Raw genomic sequence first — 14401 nt, 5'->3', positions numbered from 1 at the left:
CCAGGTTTCCTGACCGCCTCGACCCCAGGTTTCCCATAGCAGATGCTTAAAATAATTTAATGATGGTGTAATAACTAAATAACAAAATAACAGCTTGTGCTGGTGTCTCTGAGGAGGAATCCTCAACAAAGGGACCCCTGAGCGCTTATACTCTAAGAGTCTAAGAACAGAAGAGTCTGGGGGTCATCAGCTCCTGCCCTGTCGCTGAGTGTCTGGTCCCCTGGATGGGCCACAGGTCCCTGTGCCCTTTGTTAGGCAAAGGGTCAACAGTTCACAGCGTCTTGCCTTGGGCTCTCATCACCCAGACAGAGCTCAATCTGCAGCTTCACACTGAGCTACCTGCACTAAATACATTCCTTAACAGGTATATCTCATACATTGATTTTCAATTTATATTTATGGGAACCATATCCAGGAAATGGAATCATTTTTTGTTTACATTCAACAAGCCTATTACTAATTTTTTAATCTTAATTGAAAATCCAATACCTTATTTTCCAAACTACCTTCTCAAGTATTTTCAGTTTTCAAGTTGCAGGTTTTTTAAGGAAGCCACAGATTCTCAAAATAGGGGTGTTTTCAAATAATCTGTGTTCTTACTTCCACAGGCTGTACAGAGATGGGTTAGAGCATGAAAAAGGTTAAAGGGGCCATGCTTGAGAAGACAAGGGGTGGGAATGAGATTGTAGCTTGCAGGTGTGGGTTAAAAGCAGTAGCCATTTTATTAAGTGCAGCCGGTACAATTTAAAAGTTTAGGTATTTTCTAGGCTTCTGTTTCTCTTCAAAGTAAGATATTTAACTGTGACTCAGAGTCAATCCGAGTCTTGAGAGAAGTTCTAGAAAAATTATTTGTCAAATGACTGGAGGTAGTGTTTTAGAAACATGTAAAGAAGATTTAAAGTAATGTGCTTAAAGATTCCATTTCAGATTGATCAAAAACAGGGCAAACATTGCTCAGAGTTTCCAAATCTCTCTCAACCATTTTCTTCACGATAACAATCTCCAAACAGTTGACAGATTTAAGTCTTACAAGGTGCCAGGGGCTTTCTGTTCATCACAGGTGTAGTTCCTGACCTAAATTCTTCAGCTGTTATTTGTTCCTTGAGTTGCCATATTTGTTAATCACTTGCTTAGTAAGTGCATGTTTGTTTTTTCATGTATCTCAGTCCTTTCATTTCCCATTCAGGAAGTCCTGTTCACAAGAATATGCCCGAAACACTGTTCATGACCAGAGGCAAGCACAAGCACATTTTGCTCACCACACTTTTGTGCTCTACATCTGTGGGGGAAAAAAGGGGCCTACTTTCATCTTATCTAGTTCTATGCACTTAAATTATATATCTAAGCTTTGTTAGCTGGCTCTTTTGTATAGTCAAGGCATCTCCAGAGTACAATCCAGCCTAGTCAAAATCCAAAGTGGAGAATGAGTAGCAAAAAGGCATGACTTGGCCAACTGGAGAAGAAATGTGTAATAAAGGAAATAACATTTGTGCTAGTCAACAAAACTATCTGCTTCTTTCTATACAGAACTACCTCAGGATTGGGGTAGAGAGGCCAAAAGCTGCAAGATAAGGCTAGGATCTTAGGTATTCCTCAAGAAATTTGCTCTGTGTAAACATTTTTAGTTTTTCTGCCATCGTTTTCCTGGAAAAGAACACCCATGATGCAGACTGTGAAAAATAGCTTTATCATAGAGAACCTTATGTCTTTAATTTTTACGTACACTCAACATCATAATGTTTCATTGGTCTGTCACATACACACTATATTTTATGACAATTAAAAAGTACACTGTCTTTTTCTTAATTTTATAGCTCCGTAAATCTGTTTTCAGCATCAGAGCAAGAAATCTTCTGGAAAAAGAGACGGCAATCAATAAAATTCTAAGGTAAGAGTCAGATGTGATTTTGGTATTGTTTTGACTGTCGTCTGATTTCTCATAACCTTGTTTTTCACAAATGTTACTGGATGTATAGTATTAATAGTGTATCCCTTTGTAGTACATCTATTGCTTTCATTATAAAAAATAAATTGCTCTTTTCTCTGGCTATATTATATGTTTAAACAGCAATAAGAGAGAGATTGTTCTTCTTTGGTATGTATTTGAATTCTGTGTCACGCAGAAAGATCACGTTTCAGCTCATTTCATTTCTTCCTTCTAAATTAACTAAAACATGCCCTTTCATAAGTGATGTTATTTTGCCTAAAGAATTCTAACCTGGACCTGGCAAGTATATGCACATAAACATTCACAGGGATTGCACACTAGAAAGTGTAGACTACAGCCAATGATATTCCAAGTACCAAATGGATAAAGAAGAAGATTTCAGAACTGTGACTTCTGTAGAAGGATTTCCTGAATGTTTTAATAATGATCACTCCTTTTGGTATTCTATATCAAGTAAGTACTCAGTACCATAAGTGACTAATGCCAGTCTGAGTCTCCAAGGCCCATGTCTGAAGTTATCATATAGGTAACACCATGCTGCAGTTTTTCATGCTACTGTTGGTTTTACATTAAAATGGCTGTTCTTGGTATAAGGTGCATTAGCAATGCCAACACTTAATAGAGCATTCTTTTTATATTTAAATTCTCAGCAAAGCAGATGCATCTCCAGAGTATTGTCAGTGAGAGGTCCCAGGTAAGCACACAGTATAAACAGGAATAACTTTGCTGAAAAGTATAGATTAAGTGAGGCAGTGTTTTGTGAGGAGCAGTGAACTAGAAGTTCAGTGTGATTTCTGAATTATGAAGTTTCTTGAATCCATGCCATTTGAGAAGTATTGGTTCTTTTTAATGCTCTATCAGAATACAGAACAGGGAGAACTATAGCAATTAATGTGAAACTTTTTCTGTCTTTAAATCCATGTAATGAAAACATAAAATTACTAATTCAAATGAATTTTCAGTGTAAAGATATTGTTCATAAATGTAAATGCAGTAGTATAAGTATTCAATTTTAACAAATCTCAGAGCTCCATTTGTAAGCATTTTTTCAGTTGTGGGACTGTACCTTGATTTTACAGGCATAACTGTTACAGATAGATTAATCAAAAAACTTTTTAAAATATGGTTTTAGATACAAGCGTCCTGGCATCATTTCAGTAAAACATTTTTAATGAAATTCTGTGTTATACGAGAACTGTGAAATGCTATTGACATCTTCAGGGTTACACAAATGTCATGTTTTTTGATGTGTTTCTTATACTATACCACAGAGAAAAAATGTAGACGAAGAAAATATCCTACTTTTATATATTTAATTTTTTTTTAATTACATCTGTAGGGACTCCATTCTTTCTTAGACAGAAGAAAAAAAATTAAGTTCTGCAAAATTGAAATTAAGAATTCTGATGAATTCTCCCATCAGCATAGATTTTTCCCCTTTTCAGGATAAATCTGAAACAGAATGGGAGGAGAATCTAAGCAAAGCATTGTTTGGATTTCACTGATTTCTCAGACATACTAGGACAGGATCAGAAATCAGTCCTTCCAGTTTCAATCCTACTGAATTCCACTTGGTCCTACAGATCATGACTTCTGCCAAAATCTTGTGTCTAGAAGGACTTCTCATCAATTCACCCAAATTCCTCTGAAGAAAAGTTTCTGAGGAAGAAGAAGAAAGTTTTCATTTACTAATCTATTATTTTATTTTTAATTAATCTATTTAATCTATTAATTTAATCTGCATTTACTACTTTCTCATCTATTTCCTGGTTCATCAGCAATGAACTTTGAGAAACACAGAAAAAGGGGGGAACTTGTGTGAAGTAAGAAAAACGTGGGATCACGTGCCCTCTAATGCTTTCTTGGGATGCTTGTAAGTCATTTACAAAGAAGCAGTCTTATTCTCCTCCTGAGAAAAAGGAGCAAATAGTGTTTATTGTTCCTTGGGTTTGCCTCAAAATTGTTAAATAAACTCTGATCTATGACATTTACAATGCATCTGTTTCAGCATAAAAAAACTGTGTTCATGGCATATCTGGTGGGCAAGCTGATAGAGAGCATTGCCAGTGAGGGTCTGACTGGTCCTGAGCACTGACAGTGTTTCCATGTTGATGACAGTGTTGCCACTGTTGATGCAGGTGAGTTTTACAAACAGAGGAAGTGATAAGATTTACATCTGAAATTTTAGATTCAGTTTAAGTAACACAGGAAAATTCAAACTCTCAAGACTTTTTCTCATTTTTGCTATAGTTGTAAAATACATAAACCCCTTCATAAAATTAGGTGACTCTCAGCTATTCAGAATATCTGAGAAAAGAACAAATGGCATTTATGCCAAGAACAATAAGAGATAAATCAGGATGTCCCTTCAGAAAAAATTGCTTCTAGCATCTTCTTAATTTTTGTCTACCTGAATTAAGGAGCATTTATCTAAAGCAATGCCTCTACACAGTAAAACCGCCCATGGGCAACTTCAGCTTGACAAAATTGCTGCCCTGAAAGAGAATTTTAAGTCTATTCTAGCTTAAGTCCACCTCTGACCTTTTCCCCTCTATTTTTTAAACCTTGTCAATTTATATTTTAGTCAAATTGTGAATGTTTCAATATAACCAACTGTACTATGCATTACACAAAGATACCTCTATGTCTCTCTTATGCATCTTTCTCTATGCAAACCTTGGTTTTCCCTTTGTATGATGAACTGCAGTTTGACTTCTCCCCCAAGAAGAGGAAGAAGGACATGAATAGCCCTGACCACCCAGAGAGACAGTTCATACATTCAATCCTAGGTGTCTCAGCTCCTCATCTAGTGTTACATTATGCAGCAAAATGCAGGTCTTGGGTCTCTTCTGAAGCTTTCTTGCTGCACTCCAGGGGAACTACCTAGTTTCTGAACATCCTTGTTTTGAAACTAATCTTCCCCTGGCCTCCTTGAGGTCTTTGTGCACTTAGGCATGGGAACCAAGTTAAGGATGTAGTAACTACTGTCCTGAGTATTTTACCAATGGTTTGCATCTTTGCTCTGCCGGTGTCAGAGCATCGAGGGGCTTAACTCTTCATATAAATCCATTCTGAGGTAGGGACTCCACTGGAAATGAAAATGAAACAAGGTTAGAGTATAGACAGTTAGAACAACTTTTTTAGAACAAAGTCCCATTTAGTAGTGCCTCTGAATTGCAAACAACTCCATTCCTTTCTGAAAATTATGATACGTTTCCCTCAGCAGCAATAACCACTTCTAGCAAATTTAATTCCTCCTGCATATCTTCAGTGATTCACACTTTTTTCTCACTGTAGCTTGCTGTGAGCACTGCTTTTCCTCTTAAAAGCAAGTTCTGTGTCTGTGGTTCTTGTGACCCTCATTCCTTGAAGGATCATTATCTAAGAATGAGGTCTAGTCCTTTAGTCTAGTCCTCGAGTCCCACTGGCTTTCTGAAGCAGACAGAGTGGAGTAGGTCCAGTCAAAACATTGTGTATAAATCAGTCCATTCTCTCCAGTGCTGAGGATAAGTTATTAACAGTACAGAATGGTGGGGAAACTGAGTAAATTAAAATTAGTCTCACAAAGTCCAAAATATAATTAAAGTCTCAGCGTTGCAAAACCTTATTCTGTTGTCTATTAAACTGTGCTTCAAAGAATCAGAGAATGTTTGAGATTGGAAGGGACCTCTGGAGGTCATGTGGTCCAACCTCCCTGTTCAAGCAGAATCACAACAGCCAGTTGCCCAGGACCATGTCCAGATGCCTTTTGAATATCTCCAGGGAAAGAGACTCCTCAACACAAATGTATAAAACTATGTATTGTGACAGTTTGGGAAAATAACATTTCTTTTTAAATGGGCAGCTTTTTATTTGTTTTTCATTACAGCTGACGCTATAGTCAAACTGCAAACTGATGCTAAGGGTGTGCAATAGGATTTTCACTGTTCTAGATAAGGTTTACCTGATGTGTTTCTTGGGCCTGAGGGAATAACATAACTCATGCTTAAGTGGAATCTTAAGTTTCACGAACACCTAATTGAGTGAAGTGCATTTATCTTATGTTTGAAACTGAGACTACCATGAGTGCATTAGGGGTGGGGGGAGGAGAGAAATAATTGCTTGAATTAAGTATTCCATTCTACTAATTTGCTAATGTCCTAGTTAGAACACTTGGGACCAGTTCATCACTGTATGGGTGTAACCCAAAACTGTGTATTCTATAGCCTTCCATGCCATTTCCCAGGAACTGTTATCAATAGACCATTTACACCATCTGCCCAGAGCACAGCCTGACTCCTCAGGCTATAAACCGGGTCTTAAGAGCCCTGTGAGATAGGAGGATGCTCCTGTCCTCACACCCATTGTGGAACTCCCCACCCTGAGGGAGGTACTGGGCATTCCTGCCTGAACTGGAGGATATCTAATCTTGGAGTCTTGGGACTTTTTTAACCACTCATGGGATCCAGAGGAAGACTGCAGACCACCACTTTCAACCAGACTGCAACCATCACTCTCAACCGGACTGCAATCACCGCTCTTGACCAGACTGCAACAGCACTCTCACTAACAGGTTTTTTTCCCTCTCCTTTTACTTTGGACTCAGGGAGCCCAAGGAACACCACTTTGTTCATACCCCAGGGTGGTGGGTTATATGTTTGGGTTTTGTGGGTTAAAACCAACTGTTTGTCTGTATAATCATATTTATTGTATTATTTTATTAAATTGTTATTCTGATTTATAATCTCTCCTTTGAGTTGAGTTCATTTCCCCTCCCAGTTTACCTTTAAACCAGCACAGCTAATACGCTAGAAGTTGATTCAGACTTTGTTCCTACAAGTATTTCTGCAAAATACAGTGGGTTTTTTTTTTCTGAATGAGCAAGAAACAAGGTTCTCTGTGCTTCTAGGAAAGTTATAAAGTTTATCTCTGAATAAAATCTCTCTGAACACTAATGTATAAACACCTTTCACAAGAGACTGAGCAAACATTTTCATTAGTTTATCACAGGAATTTGGTCAGAGGGGAACTTTGTAGGCCATGTGTTCCAACTGCCCAGTTGCTAACCCTGGATCAGACCAGCTCTTGTTTACCCTGGGTCAGCTCAGCTCTGCATCTTCCACCTGGTCTGGTTCTACAAGAAGGGCCAGAAGGAGTATCCAGGGAACTACAGGCTTGTTAGCCTGACCTTGTGGAAGATCATGGAGCAGATCATCATCAGTGCCATCATGCAGGACATACAGAATAACCAAGGGATCAGCCCAAGCCAGCATGTGTTTGAGAAAGGCAGGTCCTGCTTGACCAACCTGATCTCCTTCTATGACAAAGTAACCCACTTTGTAGATGAGGGTGAGGCTGTGGATGTTGTCTGCCTGGACTTTAGTAAATCCTTTGGCATCATTTCCCACAACATTCTCTTGAAGGAACTGGCTTCCCATGGTATGGATGGGTGCACTCTTCACTAGGTGAAATCTGTCTGGATGGCTGGGCCCAGAGAGTGATGGTGAACAGAGTTACATCCAGCTGGCAGCTGGTCAGCGGTGGTGTTCCCCAGGGCTCAGTATTGGGGCCAGCCTTGTTCAATATCTTTATCAGTAACCTGGATAAGAAGATCAAGTGCAACCTCAGTAAGTTTACTGATGACACCAACTTGGGCAGGAGTGTTGATCTGCCGGAAGGCAGGAAGGCTCAGCGGAGAGATATGGATAGGATGGATTGATGGGCTGAGGGCAACAGTTCCATAAGACAAAGTGCTGGGTCCTGCACTTCGGTCACAACAACCCCATGCAGTGCTACAGTTTGGGGGCAGAGTGGCTGGAAAGCTGCCAGCAGAAAAGGACATAGGGGTGCTGGTTGACAGCCAGCATTGTGTCCAGGCAGACAAAAAGCCAATGGCATCCTGGATTGTATGAGAAGTAGTGTGGCCAGAAGGATCAGGGAAGTGATCGTCCCCCTGTACTCAACACTGGTGAGGCCACACCTTGAAACCTGTGTTCAGCTTTAGCCCCCTCATGACAAGAAAGACATTGAGGTGCTGGAGCATGTCCAGAAAAGGACAGCGGAGTTGGTGAAGGCTCTGGAGCACAAGTCTTATGAGGAGCAGCTGAGGGAACTAGCGATGTTTCGGCTGGAGAAAAGGAGGTCGAGAGGAGACCTTATCATTCTCTACAACTGCCAGAACATTGTACTGAAGTGGGGTTCAGTCTCTTATACCAGGCAACAAGTGACTGGACAAAAGGAAATGGCCTCAAGTTGCACCAGGGGAGGTTTAGATTGAATGTTAGGAAAAAAGTCTTCATGGAAAGGGAGGTCAAGCACTGTAATAGGCTGCCCAGGGAAGTGGTTGAGTCGCCATCTCTGGAGGTATTTAAAAGACACTTAGGGCCATGCTTTAGTGGTGGACTTGGCAATACTGGGTTAACAGTTGGACTTGATCTTTAATATCATTTCCAGCCTAAATGATTCTATGATTCTATGATCCTAGAAGACATACTATTCTTTATTAGAAATTTGCCTGCATTAAATAAGTGACTTAGTTCTGAATCATTTGCAACAAATTTCTTGGCATATATTTTATGTTTTCTCTCTTAAGAGTATGATTTCTTTCTTCATAACTTTGAGGGTTTGATACCATGCATTTCTCAGAAAAAATGTTCCAGATAATTTGATGTTAGTTGTTGTCAGGCGCAAAATCCAGACTTAGTCCACCTTCCTCAATATCTACAAGCATATGGCATGATTGGATTTCACCTACCTAATGCAAAGACAGAAAAAGGAAATTCTGGAATGCACATATCCATTGGTAAGAAGTTACTCTGTTCCATGGGGGTTGTGCCAACTGACCACCATGTTATGGATCAGTGCAAAGCACAGTTGTGAAGTAGAGTTATTGGGCTATGGAGTCTCCAACACTGCAGGTATGGACAAAGAAGTTAGACAAACATTAGCCCCAAATAATGTAGCTATCGTTGATCCCATTTTGAGAGAGGTGATAGACTGGATGGTCACTTGAAGTTTCTTCTTCTATATTGCTTTTATTAATTCTTCTACAATCCAATACAAATTGTTATTATACTAATATCTGTGAGAGGAGAAGCTGAAACAGCAAGGCAAGAATGGCAGAGTAAAAAATTGCTAAAGAAAAAAGTCCGCTACCATAGCTCATCTGGCTGAGCAGACACTAAAGATGTGACTGGTTTTGCTTTAGAGGCATATGGAAGGAAACAAGAAAAAACATGGAAAAGAAAAATCATAGATTATACAAGTTGCATTAATAATCCATTTTATTTCACCAGCCAAATTCATATTTCTTTAAAAAAAGAACAGTAGTATAGCTATGGTGAAAATGTGCATTCTGCTTACTATTCAAAAAGTACCTTATTGAATTAAATTTATAAATGAAAGAAACACTACAACATCTATCAGGTGGATTCCCCATAAATCTTAAATTGGCACACTCAACCATATATTCCAAGTTAGATGGAATTATAATGAGAGCAGAGAAAGATTTAGTAAGGTTAGAGAGTCAGAGAGAGTGGAAACAGTGCTGAATGAGGATGATAACTGAGTGTTGTACTGCAGGGTACCACACTGCTAAGACTTCAGTTTGAGCACGTTTCAGAGAGAACAAGAACAAAAGCACACAGTAATTTATGCAGTTGCTACAGTTACTACATAAGTACTCACTCATTCAAATAACAAAGAAAAAACCCAAATTGGTGTTATACTGGAATAAAAGATGAGTAAACACTTGTTGCAGAAAGGATGCCTGACTAAGAAGTCCAAGCATGAGCCATATGCATACCCTCTGCAAGAGACCTTGGAATACTGATAAAAGGTACAGTATTTTAAAGTATTGATCAAAACATTTAACATTTTATATTAGGTCAAAGAATGTTGCTTGAACACTCTGTTCACTACTTATTTTTCAGGGATCCCAAAGCAGGAAATAGTTTGAAGAACTTCAGAAGTTTGGACCTCCTAACAGGTTACAGGTAATACAAACTATGTGGCACAAACTATGTGGTATCCCAGTAGTATATTGTTCTGTGTAATCTTCAGCTGCTTTCTAATAACCAAAAAAATTGCATTTTCTCTTTCAGGATATTTTATTGTATTTGCGCTTTTCAAGGAAGATTTGGAGCATGTAGTTGGCAGCTGCTGGACTCTGTTCCAAGTTCTACAATAAAAATAGTGGAGCCCAGTGAGTTCTTTAGCTGACTGCTTTGTCTTTAGATGCCCATTTTATGATTACTTTAATACTTTCAGAACATAATTCATTAGATTAATTGACCAAGCATTCAATGAAGTTGTCCACATAGGGACATACAGTACTGTATGAGATGCCAGAGGATGTCAAAGACATCCTCTTGAAAATGGGAGGTAATACAGAAATTTGTAGGACTATTGTACCTTGTACCCTGATGGAGCAGCAGCTGGAAGCAAGGCAAGATACTCCAAGGCATGGCAGGTGGTGCTGGACACCTCTGTACAACCAATTTAATTGAGTCCTACATCTGTGTTGGTTATGAGGGAAGCCTGGACACATGGATCACATGGAGGCACTGAGAGTGAGTACGTAAGTGTACGTCTGCAATGAGAACGCAAATCCTACTGCAGACTTTTAAATTGGCAACCATGCCATTCTGAAAACTTCATGGCACTTGCCTTCTTTTTCAAAAGTCCCAAAGATCTGCAACTCTAGGTGTCTAAGCAGCTGAAAAATATCCAGATTCTGAGTCAAAAGTATAAGAAAGTATAACAAAGTATCTGGAAATACAAGGAAGATTAAGGCAGTCATTCCCATGAAGTGGAGAATGCTCAGAGAGGGACTGTCAAAAGGAGCCATGGCCTTTTCAGGACAGCATCTTTTTCTCTGGAAATGCAAAAAAATTTCTTTGCAATTACTTGATAAAAATTTCTGATCTCTCTGCTATACAACTGGCATTTCATTATTTCTCTGTTCAGTAGGAGCTGCAAGGCTTCCAGAGGTATTGAAAATAAGGCAATGGATGTAAATTCCAAATATGGATTTAGTAATCTAATTTAGAGATCATAAACAATACTAAGTCTTTCTACAGGTGTTAGTTACTCTTTATGCATGCCCATTCTGCCATAGTATGCCCATAGTATATGGGCTAAGTCTATTGTATTATACAATTAATAATAAAATAAGCCATCTTGTTCATTAGTCAGGTAAAGAATTGTGGTGGTTTCACTCTAGGCCTTATTGTTTAAGCATTTAAAATCTCTTTTATTGTGAACACTAAGAGTTTATGTAGCTTGGTATTCAAGTAATTGTGTACAAGAATATGAAAAGTTTATGTGCAAGTCACTTTTTGATGTCAAGAAAATAATTTCTAGCTGTTAAAAGCAAAGCACAATAATTTATATTTACAGGGGGAAAAAAAAAGATAAGTTAATCTCTTTGTCACAGCGAGAACCCTCTATACAGAACTTTCCATTGTCTTTCCTAGGAAAAACTGAACTGTCATTTTAATGGATTTAGATATAATCCATTTTTAGGAAATAATTTTTTGCTTTTTTCTTTTTTTAGTCAAAAATTGCACAGGTATTCAGATATCTCTGTTGTTTTCTGACAGTGTTATATGGTATCATCCTCCATAATATAATGCTTAAAATCCATTGGCATTAAAATGTTCATGATTTGCCTAAGATGAGCTGTGTTTTATAAGACATGTAGTAATTTTCTTAAATGTCATGATGCTTCAGTTCAGTGTAGTATAACCTAATGCTTTTTATAACAAGTGTAGCACAATGTATTTTTTTCTGGCATGCTAATCTGACGGGCAGTGATGACACTGATAAGCATTCTAAGCTTCTTGTTTTTGTTCCAGATCTCAATTTGGATTCATACTTCTATCATTTATGTGTTTATATCCAAAAGAAGGAGAAAAAACACAGAAGAGTGAAAAACAAAGTCACAGTGGGGAAAGAACATGCCATGTACACCTTTTGCAATCAAGCATGCTCATTCCATGCTGTCAAGGCCAGCATTTATCTAAGCCTTACAGCAGACTGGCAAACTGAGTGGTTACTCAAATGGTGTATGATTTTTTTAATCTTTTTTTTTAAAAAAAGGAGATTCTATTCAATAAAAAGTATGGAATATTACCAGTTGGGTCTTGTGTTTCTCTGGATGGTTGTATAACACAAAATGAGCAATAAGGATTGCACAGTGTAAACTTAAAATTGAAGCATTCCCGGAATGTTAAAATATGTTTCCAGTGTTGAAATTCCATCTCTCAGGCATCAGAATATTTGTGTGAGCTATTTCAGTGGAAACATCTCTTTTTCTTAAGCAAATCAATTCCATTGTAGCCATCAAGGTAAAGATATGCATGCTCTGTTTAGCTGTAGCACACTTACTAGCCAACAAATACTCATCTCTGCCAAAATGTGTAAAATGTAAAATGTGTTTGCCAAAACAAAATGAACTGTGAGCAAACAAGTGAGAAAACCCACACAGCAAAATGCTGCAAGTTGAATGCATTCACAGAGAGCAGACATTTCATTTGCAGGATATCAGCAACGTGCAGCTTTTCATTTCATACCATATATGGTTCCAGTTATTTAGAACACTCAAAGTTATGCTGTAAGTCTTAGACGTGTACATACAGCCCTGAAAGGAACTAAAATTGCTGTTGTACTTGTCCTATTCCCTTCTTTATTGCTGAGAAGCTGGTTTTACTGAGGATTAGTGCGTCGCTTCAGCCCTTTCACACTTTGTGAACTCTTGAGGGACCATAAATTCTACAGCAAACTGGATAAAAAAGTTGTAGATGGCCCTTGCTAAGGCATGAAGGAGGTTCATTGGATGACTGGTTGTGTTGCAGAGTGAGGACCATTGCTTTGGACATGTTTTCATGGAAAGTACATTACTCTTTTATTATTTTTGTCTGTTATTATTGAAGAACTTGGTTCCCACAAAGCAAAGCTGACTTTTCTGAATATGCTACCTCTGAAATTATCATTTATACTGAAAACTCTCTGTCATCATATTTATATTTCTTTGTAGGGCCTGCACTAGACAACGCATGCTGAGTGGATCATTTGAGGGGCAGCCAGCAAAGGAAAGGTCAATACTTAGTGTCCAGCATCATATACGACAAGAACGCAGGTAAACATGGACAAAAGAGATGGTTTTAAAACTATTCTTAAAATAAAGGTGACAAAAAGAATTAAATTTGAGCAATACTTAAGACGTGAAAACCCAAAATTACCTACTTGTACAAAGAACTGAATTCTACATTCTTCATTGTAACCATGATGAAATTCATTGTACTGTATAAATGGAAAAAATACCTTTTTATTTCAAATGTCATTCCCTTTGCCAACTACAAAGCTATCAGTTTAAAGATCAGAAGGAAAGAAATTGGCTTATGTTAGACCAGATTGAAAACAATTGAAGAACATATAAGCTTCTGATGTTAGCGAGAGAAAAATGATAAAAATTTGAGATATTGGGTGTCTGGAGAGCAGTGCTTTATAATGGCCATCTTATAAAGGTCAAAATTTCATCTTGAGATGTATTGTTAAATTGATTATTATTGTTTCAGGTCACTGAGACATGGTTCCAACAGCCAGAGAATCAGCAGAGGAAAATCTCTTGAAACGTTGACTCAAGATGTAAGTCCTCATAGAAATGATGGTTTTGATTTTTGGGAATGTAAAAAGTAAGACTACATACTATCAAATAAATGCTTGTGTAAGACTAATTTCTATTTATGAAGTAGCTTACAATTTATCTTTTGAAATCTTGAAAGGAAGTCATATAACAAATACTGTAACTGCATTAGAATTATCCTCAAAATAATTGCCATGGTTATTTCACTGATAGACTTACTGGTTTTGGAACACTTGCTGAGATAGATTCACTGAAGCTGTAGATACTACATTAGGAACACAACAATTGCTACCCAGGACACCTTAAAAAGGCTTACTCTGGAATTACACAGATCACTCAGGCTGGCAATACAGCACTTCAGAATTTCTGGTGGAAGTTTAGCAATATTTTTCAAGCAGTAGAACTGTCAGATGAAAGGACAAAGACTAAAAGGGAAAATAGTAATCATGAATTTCACTGTGGTGTAGTTTCATACAGTTAAGTGCGTTTTCATTTCTGCAAATTCATACCATATTTTATGGAACTCTGTGACGATGGAAATTCAAGGGGCAATATTAGTCCTCTCATTCAAACTATCAAAGTCTTTAAAGAAACAGAATCACAGAATCACAGAATCAATTAGGTTGGAAAAGACCTCTGAGATCATCGAGTCCAGCCTATGGCCTAATTCACCTTGTCAACTAGACCATGTCATTAAGTGCCACATCTAGTCTTTTCTTAAACATCTCCAGGTATGGTGAATCCACCACCTTCCTGGGTAGCCCATTCCAATGCCCAGTCACTCTTTCTGTGAAGTTCTTCCTAATGTCCAACCTAAATCTCCTCTG

At 38.0% G+C, this 14401-nt stretch overlaps 1 protein-coding gene across 1 annotated transcript in view; it reads left to right on the top strand.

Moving 5' to 3' along the window:
- The window catches only part of NALCN (sodium leak channel, non-selective), a 212706-nt gene that overhangs the window by 166850 nt on the left and 31455 nt on the right, over positions 1 to 14401 (top strand). Inside the window, exons 17-19 of the mRNA XM_029960959.1 lie at positions 1815 to 1888; positions 12966 to 13067; positions 13507 to 13576. Of these exons, the coding sequence (XP_029816819.1) occupies positions 1815 to 1888; positions 12966 to 13067; positions 13507 to 13576 (246 nt within the window). The remainder of the gene's footprint in view (positions 1 to 1814; positions 1889 to 12965; positions 13068 to 13506; positions 13577 to 14401) is intronic.

The sequence above is a fragment of the Manacus vitellinus genome, unplaced genomic scaffold, assembly GCF_001715985.3.
Source record: "Manacus vitellinus isolate BGI_N305 unplaced genomic scaffold, ASM171598v3 scaffold_2_pilon, whole genome shotgun sequence".
NCBI lineage: Eukaryota > Metazoa > Chordata > Aves > Passeriformes > Pipridae > Manacus > Manacus vitellinus.
The sequence above is the reverse complement of the archived record's forward strand: the minus strand, read 5'-3'. Positions and strand labels throughout refer to the sequence as shown.